Source organism: Solea senegalensis, unplaced genomic scaffold (assembly GCF_019176455.1).
Source record: "Solea senegalensis isolate Sse05_10M unplaced genomic scaffold, IFAPA_SoseM_1 scf7180000015105, whole genome shotgun sequence".
Lineage (NCBI taxonomy): Eukaryota > Metazoa > Chordata > Actinopteri > Pleuronectiformes > Soleidae > Solea > Solea senegalensis.
In genome coordinates this window covers 46617-58139 of record NW_025321223.1, presented here as the reverse complement: position 1 = coordinate 58139, position 11523 = coordinate 46617, and the positions used below count along the sequence as shown (strand labels likewise).

Sequence of the window (11523 nt, the reverse complement as noted above, 5' to 3'; positions counted from 1 at the left end):
GTCATACTTTAGTATGTCGTCCAAATTTTGACAAAAAAGTCATACTTTAGTATGTCGTCCCAATTTTGACAAAAAAGTCATACTTTAGTATGTCGACCAAAATCGGACAAAAAAGTCATAGTATAGTATGTCGTCCAAAATTGGACAAAAAAGTCATACTTTAGTATGTCGACCCAATTTTGACAAAAAAGTCATACTTTAGTATGTCGTCCCAATTTTGACAAAAAAGTCATACTTTAGTATGTCGTCCAAATTTTGACAAAAACGTCATAGTATGTCGTCCAAAATCGGTCAAAAAAGTCATACTTTAGTATGTCGTCCAAAATTGGACAAAAAAGTCATACTTTAGTATGTCGTCCAAATTTTGACAAAAACGTCATAGTATAGTATGTCCTTCAAAATCAGTCATACTTGATATTTACTCCAATATTTGACAAAATGTCAGTTACTTCACTCTCAGTGCTATTAGTGGTTCTGTGTCTGTTTATGACCAACAGAGGCCGACAGAGGCTCGTTGTGTGAATAGGGTGAAGTCTGCCACCTCTGGTTGCCTGTTGAAGGTGATTCTAAGGCTGCACGACTTTGGAAACTGAAACTAGGTATTTTATTTATCTGCGATATAGTTGGAATATATTAGATTATTTTAGGAAAAAAAATAAATTTTCACTGTTTGTTAATGTCGATTAAAAAGTGTGATCATTCCTTTAATATCCGGTTTTCGCATTAAAAACTAAACTAACTAAAATGCTACAGTGTATAAGGGCTGAGCGATTTGAGTTCTATATCTGTAAGCAATTGCAAGTGTGGTTCGACCTGGGATATAACTTTTATCTAAGTTAAATTGCTGTTAATATTTACTGTGTTGAGATCACGTACCTGAGCAGCAGGTCACTGGTTCAACTCCCAGCTGGTTTACGCCACAGTTGAAGGAAACACGCGTCCACTGTTGTAAATAATCTTTATTTTACTCTACCACACCAAACCCTGTTGAGAAAAACAGCGATTTTAACATCACAGCACAGCAGTTGTTGATCCACTGCTGCCTCCATCACTGAGTTCTCCTGTGTCACTCAGTGACGTCCGTGTTTGAAAATCTGTATTTAGATTCATTTTAGTGACATAAAGTGACCACACGAGGCAGCAGTAGACCAGCAACTCCTGTGTCCACTGTGCACCAAAATCACTGATTTTCTCTATGGGGTTTGGTGCAGTTAACAAACCTCCGTTTCCTGTTGGAAAAACAAGGACAAACATGCACAGACAGATTATCGCAGACTTGCTTTCAGGAAGTGTCCTCTGACAGTGTGACAGAGCTGGACTCCCCTCTCCGTCTCTCTGTCTCTGTCTCAGAGCTGACAGGTTGTTGGGATCGTCATAAACTCCGGTTTCATACCAGTAAGTTAACACTGGATTAGTGTCAGTGTCAAGTTTGCTCAGCATTAACTTCCAAGACGCTGCAGCGGAAATGGACACTTGCCACAGGAACGCCAAGGGTGTGTGTGTGTGTGTGTGTGTGTGTCAGAGGACATCCATCGTGTGTGTGTGTGTGTGTCCAAGTCCAGCTGAGCGTCTCCGTCCACTGGAACCAAGACTGATTTTCCAAGGAGAATGAACAAATTAGTCAAACTGCTGAATGCCTACATCACGATATCTTTGCTTTTATCTTTAGTTAACATCATTCGGTGTGAATAAAGAGGTGTGGGTGGGGTTAATAAAGAGGCGTGAGCGGAGGCGGGGTTATAAAATTCTCAGCTTTAATCAGTTCAAAAAAGTTCACAACAAATGTAACACCTTGAGAAGGGAAACTCGTCGTTCGAGAGCGGGCGCTTATTTGGATTTTATACATTCTTTTTTTCTAATTCAACTCGATGGCAAATTCATTTTCTCGGTGGACAAAAAAACCCAAAACAAAACAAAAAAAAGCATTTTTAAAATCGATTTTGGACGAAAAAAAACAAACATAAAAAACATCAACTGAAACAAAGAAATACAAAAAAAAAATGTAAACCCAGTCGTTTGTTTTTTTCTAGCGTCGTGAAAACACTACACGGTAAACAATCTAAAATTAGTACAACCCAAAAAATAAGGAGAATCTGGAAAAGCCGAGTTTTATTTATCAGGAGTTTGTTATAAACTGAGCGAGAACAAAGAAAAAATAACCATAAATACGTCCGTTAACGCCACTTTTCCTCAAACATCGTCCCAGTAATGAAGGCTCACACGTGAGCGACAATCCTCTCACACGTGAGCGACAATCCTCTCAGAGGAAAACAAAACGCTGATGTCGACTCTGCGACAGCACACACACACACACACACGCACACACACGTGAATAAAAGAAGGACAAACATCATAACAATAATAATAATAATAATAATAATAATAATGTTCCCATGGTAGTAAAGATGCTATAATACAGTCGGGATGATATGCACAAAATCCACGTTTACTTCCCCCCAAAAAATGTCGTTCCTTTATTTCATTTTATTATTTTGTTGTTTTTTTAAAGGTGAAAAGTATAATTTATGAGCGGCAGATTCTGTGTCTCTGTTCGCTCTGCATTCATTCATTCATTCATTCACTCTCCGTTTAGATTCACATTCTCCCACAATGCCGTGTGGGGACGGTGCATCTTTAAAAAAAAAGAAAAGAAAAAAAAGACCACTTCCTGTGTGAAAAAAAAACCAAAACCCTGCTCAGATTGTAAATATAATATATTTATATATAAACAAATATATGGAGGGAGAGAAAGAAAAGAAAGGAGCTCATCATCTTCATGCAGAGACTTTTGATTCAAACGCTTTCTGGAAACAATGTTACACAAAAAAAGAGTTCCCGTAGAAAACGCAGATTAGGTACAAAGAGGAGGGGGCGGGGCACAGGGCGACGGCGGTCATTTACACGTTTATTGGCATCGTTTTGGTCAACAAACAAACACACGACGGCGGTGGCGAGGACGAAAACCTGGAGCCGCCTCCTCCTCCTCCTCCCACCTCTCTCTCACTCACACACTCACTCAGTCACTCAAGTGCCTCTCTCTTGGGTTTTGTTGTGTCTGCTGTGGTTACGCTTTTGTTTGTTTGTTTGTTTGTTTGCAGTTTACTGTACACAGTCCTGGCTGGAGCTGACGCTCAGTCGCACATCTCCTCGGGGATCTCGTGCGGGTTCAGGATTCCCGGCACCGACATCTGGATCTTGTGTTTCTCCTCCTGGGCCTGACGCAGCGACGCCTCCCGCTCCTCCAGGAACAGATCTGACGTGTCCTCGCCCGCAAACTCCTGAACGCAACAGGAAACAGTTGGAGTGAAACTCGCCCCCACACCAAACCTCATACACACACACACACACACACACACACACACACACACACACACACACACACACACACACACCAGCTGTTGATCCACTGCTGCCTCCATCACTAAGTTCTCATGTGTCATTTAGTGACTTCTGTGTTTTAACATCTGTATTTACATTTATTTTAGTGACACAAAGTGACCACACGAGGCAGCAGTACAGCAGCAGCTCACTGATTCTCTCTGTGGGGTTTGGTGCAGTGATACATCTTTAAATAATAAGGGTGAATTAGTTGAGGAAAATATTAAATGTAACAGCTTTTTAATTTTAGGATAAAATGTTAAAAGTTCAGTTCAATATTGTTTTTATAACGCACTTCATTTAAAACATGGCCGATATCGTACAAAAAACAAACCTAACCTTTCCACACAAATTGGCTGATTGTTACGCGATTTCGTTTTTCTTTAATGCAATTTCTCTAATCTTGACTTTTATTTGTTTAGGTTTTGTAAAAAAAAGATAACCTGAACATTGATCTTATATAAAATAGATATTTAACAAATCACAGGCACAGAAACTGGACTCAACATGAACATGTGACCTTTAGTGTCATTGTCACACACACAGTTTTGTTTCTAAATATACATCAGGTCTGTGGCTCCTGTGCCAGAATATTGTTGGAATAAATGTTATTAGTGGAAACAGCTCAGCAGTGAAGAATGTACTCGCTGATAAAAACACACAACGACCGAGCAGCAGCAGCAGCAGCAAACACACGACGTTCATTCATCGTTTAAAGACGTGAACATAAATATAAAGAATAGAAATGATATGTTTACGACGTGTACGACTTGGAAAGATTGAGTAGATTTGTGCCGTGAGTCCTGATCCAGGTCTCTGGACTTGACTCACCTTGATCTGGACCAGGAAATCTCTCAGATGTTCTTTAAAGGCAGGAATGTCCTGGTTTAAGCTGAACAGGCCCGTCACAAACACCTTCACCTGAGCACTGAAACACACACAAACACACAAACACACAAACTTTCAGCTTCTTAAATGTGAATATTGCTCCATAAAAACAAAGAAATCATTCAAACTGAATCATTTGAGAACATCATCATTTCCATGTTTGACAAACACAGAACTGAACGATGACTCGACAGATTCATCGACTATGAATTTAATCGTTAGCTGCAGCTCTATTCAACACAGACGTGCTAATAACTGGAAACACTTTACTACACACTCTGTGTGTGTGTGTGTGTGTGTGTATACACTCACTCCTGTAGATGAGGGAAGGCCGTCTTGAGCAGGTTAGCCACGTACTCCTGGATGAACACCTGGTTGTTGGAAGGACTGGCAGGATTGAGTGGAGTGGTGATCTTCCCCTCCTCCACCAGGTTGAACATGTAGGCCAGGATGGACGCGTGCATGGTCAGACCTACACCACACACACAAGTCAGTTTACTCCAGAACTTCAGGAACATGAGCTCGTGTGAGTGTGTGTGTGTGTGTGTGAACACTGACCTGCTGTGTGCGACGTGTCCGTGACCACAGAGAAGATGTGTTGCAGGATGTCACAGAAATACGTCTGATAGAAACTCTGAGCTGCTGCTTCTTCCTGAGCCACGTTCTGCAGCATCGTGTAGAGAATCTGTAAACCTGGACAACAAGGAGGAGAAGATCATCAACACACGATCAGACGCGAGAACAAGACCTGATGTTCACCTGCTTCATTTGTTTAAAAGTTAAGGTGCAGCACATTTAGTTTTCATCTTTTAAGGCTCAACAACACAAAAGTTGTGAGTGAATTTAAACACAAATAATCTTCTGAAAACTAATGATTATTTTAAATCACCAGTTAACGTTTGATTATTTTCTTGATTAATCGATGAGTTACTTGGTTCAGTCTTTTGAGTTTTCAGCTTCTTAAATGTGGATATTTTCTGGTTGTTTTCTCCATTTAACAAAGAACTCTTTAAAACTGAAACAATTTTGGTTTGTAAATATTGACTTTTTGAGGTTTGAGGGACATTGGATGTCTCACCGGTGTCGGCCACGTTCCTCATGGTGTGTTTAAAGGCCCAGATGATGGAGTCCAGCACCAGTTTGAACTGGGCTGGTGGGATGGCGAGGAATGCGGGGAAGCAGTGAGAGTTTACAGCCTGAAGCAGGTAGAAGAAGTGAGTCCTGTGTTCTGGATACTCCTCAAAGTTCTGCAAGAATAAACACATGACGGGAAAAAACACGCCGTTAGTGAGAGGACAAAGACTCAAGCTGTGTCAACTGATCCAAGGCTGGACAATTTGAATCTGGACAAGCGATTGTCCTTGGGATCGTCTTTGTCCATCTGAGACAAAGATCTCAAAAAGCTAAAAGTGTTCTTACGATCGACTATTTTCACGTTGGAAATCAGACTTGAGAAATTCCATCATCATTTCTGTAGATAAACTCGGGTTCTGTGCGTCTCCGTCTCTCACCTTGTTGATCATGTTCAGCGTGCACTCAAAGACGGCGTCAAAGATCTGTGGGATCTCACTGGTGATGTGACCTCCCAGTTTGTTCACGATGGTCGCCATGGTGCTGAGGACCTCGGGCTCTCGCGCGGCAGGGACGTTGCGCTGGTAGTCGATGAGGACAGCGTCCAGCAACGGCGGGACAAAGTTCTCCCCGACCTGGACGACGCAGAGAGAAAGAGATCAACACGCTGACGGTAGAAGAGGGTTTCATGTTCCCCTCAGAGATCTGACTACAAATTAGAAAGCACCAGAAGTTCTAGAGAACATCACTGATGGTACTGAATGATCTTTCTAAAAAAAAAAAGGGGACGATTTGACGCAAATCAACTAAACGACAACAAGCAAATTCAAACCTGCCACAGGTTTGTTTTGAGCTCTACTTTGAACACAATGTATAACTAATGAACAGTAAATTTACAGGGAACTCAAACAGGGACACACAGGACACTGGATTATCAACTCACCATCTGTGGGTCGTTAGATCGGCTGACCCAGCCTGAGATCAGCTTCAGTGTTTCCCGTTTTACCGTCCTCATGCTTCGGATGAGCGGCTGTTTCGTCACCATCTCACCTGAAACACACACACACACGGTGGTCAACACAACGTGAGGAAAAAGCTTTTTTTCAGCTTCTTAAATATGAATATTTTCTGCTTTCTGTCATTTTTCAGTTCCATAGAACAAAGAAATCATTCAAACTCAATCATTTTCATTTGTGCACAAAAACAAAAGACATTTCCAGGTTTGACACCGTTTAAAACTTTTACTCCCAAAACTGACGCACATCTGCTGTACTTACCCTTAACAATGTTTCTTGTCTTATAATTAAAATAGCCGACAATAACCAGGTCAGTGTGTTGTTAGTAAACTGCTCACTCTCCTGCATCAAAGCCCACAGCAAAATCTGCTATTTTAACGAGCAGAAAGGCTTAAGTTGTTGTTCTGCTCTATGCAGACGATACACTGTTATACCAACCACTCTACAGATTACAGCTCATCAGGTTACGTGTGGGAACATAAGATTATAAACACACACACCTCCCTTACCATTTGTCTGAATGGCAGCAGAGATGTTCTCGCTGAGGCACTTGTAGACGTTGAGCATGTCCAGGTAGATCCGTCCCAGCTGGATGACGAACGGGTGTCCCACGGCCTTGCACGCTCGCACGTTGGTCTTCAGGATGCTGCCCAGCTGCTTCACCGTCTCTGGGTCCTTCAGGATGTCCACGTTCTGACAAGTGAGTGGACAGAGAGAGATTAACACTCTGATATTCAGGGCTAATGTTGTGTTTGGGTGACGCTGGAGTCGCAGTGGTACCTTTGTGGCCTGCTGGATGATGCTGTCCCACACTTGATTGGGCAGCAGCATGTATTTCTCTATGAGATGCTCCTGAACGGCCTGATCCGTCTGTGCCCCGATCATGTAACCGACCGCCTCGTAGAACGTGTGCACCTGGGAAAACACAGAGGAGAACGTGTTCTTTAACAGCTGCCATCTCAGTTTAAATAATCTAAACAAAGCTCTTTGACTTTTCTGACCACGTTGTCTGGTTTCTTTGGCCCACACAACAAAGAAATCATTAAAAATTAAAACATTTTTGGTTTGATTTAGTAAATAGTCTCTTTAGTCGCAGAGAGAGGGTGAAACTGCATCCAGAGCAACAGACACGGGAACAGCAGTCATTTAAGTAATAGCTCAGGTTCTTTCCTTCAGGTCGTTTCCGAGGTACTTATCGCTGTTTTAGCTCACAGGAAACAAAAGTAAGTTTATCACTGAGACTCTGATGTGGGGACTGAGTGTTTTACAAAAGGACACAAAAGTTTTTGTTTAGTTTCATTAACATTTTAAGATTATTTTGAATATATTTAGGATGTTAAGTTCAGCTATATTTGTGTCTCTCTGGTAATAAATATTAGAATTTGAGTTGCACAGACTATCTCTTCTATGTTTTAACATATACAGGAGCGGCGACAGGAAAGGGGAGTGTTTGACATGATTCAAACAATTTGGTCCACCAGTGAGTCAAGTCAAGCACATTTAAAAACCACCAGAGTTAGCAGAGTTAAAAGGCACAGCAACAAGGCATAAAACATAATTGTGTTCCACTGCCCTCCATGTTTTGGATGTTTCCCTGCTCCCACAGCTCATGGGTGAAGCTTGTGTGTGATGGCGTGTTATTGTACTGACCTGCTGCGGCTGCAGGTCACAGATGATGGTGTTGATGTTGTTGAGGATCTCGTCGATGAACGGCATCACCTCGCCGACCTGCACCTGGATAAAGTGGCGCCGGCATTTCTGGGCAATTTTGATGAACGTGTCACAGGCCATGTCCTGGACTCCGTCGTGGGTTTCTGATAAAGATCACACAAGAACGTGTTCACAAACTGATCCTTGCCCAGAGAAGGTTTTGGGGTTTGGAAGAACGCTCTCTCACCATGCATGAACTCAAACAGCTTGTTGACGACAGTTTTGAGGAACTTCCAGTGCGCTCTGAGGAAGCGTGGATACTGACCCACGATGTACATGATGTTGGAGGCGATGATGGCCTTGTTGTCCTTTCCTCTTTTCTGTTCACACAGACCCAGCAGATCCTAACACACACACACACACACACACGAGTGTTCAGTAAAGGATGCAACTGATAAGAAGGTGAGGAAAGGTTTTTAAAAGCCACCGACCTTGATGACCGTGACCAGGAACCTCTTCTCGTCCTCCTCGTGCATCGCTCCGCTGATGGAGCCGATGGCCCAGCACAGCGTGTTGAGGTTCTTCCAGGACCACTCGGTGCCGTTCACCTGGTTGTGAAGCTTCTCCGTCATGATGCGCTCCGTGTCGGCGTAGTCCAGGTGAGTGAGGTACACTGCACAACAACACAAGACGGAGAATCAACCAGCCTGATTGTGACAGGTTTGTAATATTTAAAGTTAAATATCACAAAATAAACCTGTGTACCTGAGGTAAAGATAAGGTAGTTTGAGGATAATGACAGTAGATGTGAGCTAGGGCTGAGAAATATATGGATATTATATCATCATTGTATTAATATTTTGTGAAATAAATGGAATCAACTAAATGATGTCTTAAAAAAGTCACTTAATGGCACTTGTTTAATTTCAAGGCTAATCATTTATGTTATAGCAGAGTTTGACCATATTTACAGGCAATCATTGCTTGTAAAGGAATTACATCCAGCATTTAAAGAAATAAAGCAGGTTTTATCTGAAATTAAAGGTAATAACGAGTGTATTTTTAGCTCATGAAATGCAGAGCAGTAGATTTCATTCTAGTATGTATTTGCAGTGTAATTATAGTGTATTTTCACTCTCAGACTTTTCATGAGTCCAGAGAAACATTATGTATATAACATGTCGCTCACAGCCTTACAGAGGTATTGCTTTGATTTAAATCATGACATAAATCAATACATGTGAGTGTTCTTGGGCCTTACCGAGGGTTTCCCTCATGTTCTTGTAGAGGTTGATTGAATCCGTGTCCTTCATGAACTCCCTGACCACCTCGCCCTGGTCGTTCTCCACCACCAGCACCTCCTCGGGTTTGGCCATCCGACTCACCATCAGCAGACGCACCTGTCACGAGAGATTAAAGACGTGTCAGCGCCCGTCACGCCTTCACAGAAACGCGTCACGGTGGAATAAAAAAAAAAACACTTCACAGTTCATGGACTGCACATTAACCTGAGGAAATGTTATTTTATTAGAACCAAATGATAAGAAAATAAATAAAAACTCTTGTTAGTTTGCGTCACTGGCCTCTAATTTTTCAGTGACATTGTAACAAGCAACTGTTTTGGCAGCCGTTGAGCAGCCACCTGTTACCAAACCTGTGCCAACTGATTCTACGGTGACTGAGAGTCAAGACACTGGAGCAGGGCTGCAGAAGGGCTGGAAAATTACCGGTAAATTTCCCAAAAAAACAAAGCTTTACATGGGATTGGGAACTTTTAGAAATATTCCAAATTAATTTTGCATCCCTACCCTGAACACCTTTCTTTTAAATAAATATCACTACTGTTTATACATCAAAACAAAACAGGTTGGTGTAAAAAGAGCTAAACACACACTTTAACTAATATTATTATTTTTTTTAATTGTTTATTTACACTCACACGTGGCCATTAACCCCCTTCTGTACATCTGTGAAGTAGCCAGCTCAAATTGTGCCTGTGTTTTTTGCATTTCTAATCTTATTTGTCAAACTTATTAACCATTTCAAACTGTTCTGCATCAGCTACTTCAAAGTATGCATCTTTTACATCTTGTACATCTGGATAAAGCGTAAAAAATATCCAAACATATTGCTAGAGAAGCAACAATAGCACGATTGATTAATTAATTATTAATCAATTTCTAAATAAAAAAAACAAGTTTCTGATGTCAGCTTCTTAAATGTGAATATTGTCTGGTTTCTTTTGCTCCATATAAACAAAGAAATCATTGAAACTGGATTTATTTGGGGTTGTGAACTATAAGAAACCAGACTAATTGACTATTAATTAAGCAATTACTAAATTAAGTGCCGACTATTTTAATAATCCATTGATCGGTTTGTGTTTTTAAGATGAATTACAAAACATTTTTCTGCTGCCTAAATGTGAATATTTTCTAGTTTCTTTGCTCAATACAACAAACAAATAATAAATTTATATAATATATAATTTTTTGTTTGTAGACAAAAACAAGACATTTGAGAACAACATTTCAAGGATTGAGAAACAGTTTCTGGACCAAACAAGTACTCAATTAATAGAGAAAAGATATCGCCCAGGTTTAATCCTCAGGTAAAAATACAGTTCTGTGTTCCCTTCTTTAATGTGAGCAGTTCTCAGTAGAAACACTGTGTGTGTGTGTGTGCGTGTGCGCGGTACCTTCGACAGCACAGGCAGATAGAGCTGTCTGCGTGGTGGGACGTCAAAGTGCTGGTTGCCGGAGAGCAGAGGTGACGTGGACGTGGAGAAGGGACTCTCTCTGTACAGCTCTGCTGCCAAGTGGTTCCAGTACTCCAGACAAATCTTAAAGATCTCTGTCTCTTCCACCTCGGACACCAGCAGCATGTAATGGAGAGCCTGAACGAGACGCACCACACGACATTCATCATTCTCTGATTTCTCAGCTTCTTAAATGTGAATATTTCCTGGTTTCTTTGCTCCGTATAACAAAGAAATCATTAAAACAGGAATCATTGTAGACTTTAAGTTAGTGAGCTAAAGCAGTGGTTCCCAAACACTGGGTCAGTCAACATTTAAATAACTGAAGTTTTACGTCAGTCAGTCAGTCATCATCTAACCGCTTTATCCTCCACCAGAGGGTCGCGGGGGGTGCAGTGCCAATCTCAGCTACATCGGGCGATAGGCGGGGTACACCCTGGACAGTTCGCCAGTCCATCGCAGGGCCACACACAACTAGAGACAAACAACCATTCCCTCTTACACTCACTCCTACAGTCAATTTAGAGTGTCCAATTTACCTAAACCCCACAATGCATGTTTTTGGACTGTGGGAGGAAGCCGGAGAACCCGGAGAGAACCCACGCACACACGGGGAGAACATGCAAACTCCATGCAGAAAGGCCCTTGTTCCAACTGGGGCTCGAACCCGGGTCTTCTCGCTGCAAGGCGAGCGTGCCAACCACTACTCCACCGTGTTAAAGTTAAAATCAAGTTAAAATCTGTTTCTTTACTCTCTGAAAA

At 41.6% G+C, this 11523-nt stretch overlaps 1 protein-coding gene across 2 annotated transcripts in view; it reads right to left on the bottom strand.

The window, feature by feature from the left end:
- Positions 1 to 1737: 1737 nt before the first annotated feature.
- Positions 1738 to 11523, bottom strand: part of LOC122761937 (exportin-1) — a 28313-nt gene continuing 18527 nt past the window's right edge. The window contains exons 12-25 of one of the 2 annotated variants that reach the window (XM_044017128.1): positions 10702 to 10899; positions 9265 to 9403; positions 8495 to 8676; positions 8251 to 8407; positions 8004 to 8167; positions 7134 to 7268; positions 6854 to 7046; positions 6281 to 6387; positions 5778 to 5972; positions 5345 to 5513; positions 4825 to 4959; positions 4579 to 4738; positions 4210 to 4306; positions 1738 to 3278 (exon numbers count right to left, since the gene is read on the bottom strand). In XM_044017128.1, coding sequence (XP_043873063.1) covers positions 3132 to 3278; positions 4210 to 4306; positions 4579 to 4738; positions 4825 to 4959; positions 5345 to 5513; positions 5778 to 5972; positions 6281 to 6387; positions 6854 to 7046; positions 7134 to 7268; positions 8004 to 8167; positions 8251 to 8407; positions 8495 to 8676; positions 9265 to 9403; positions 10702 to 10899 — 2178 coding nt within the window. In that variant the 3' untranslated portion in view covers positions 1738 to 3131. The remainder of the gene's footprint in view (positions 3279 to 4209; positions 4307 to 4578; positions 4739 to 4824; positions 4960 to 5344; positions 5514 to 5777; positions 5973 to 6280; positions 6388 to 6853; positions 7047 to 7133; positions 7269 to 8003; positions 8168 to 8250; positions 8408 to 8494; positions 8677 to 9264; positions 9404 to 10701; positions 10900 to 11523) is intronic. The other variant, XM_044017129.1, reaches the window with a different exon arrangement.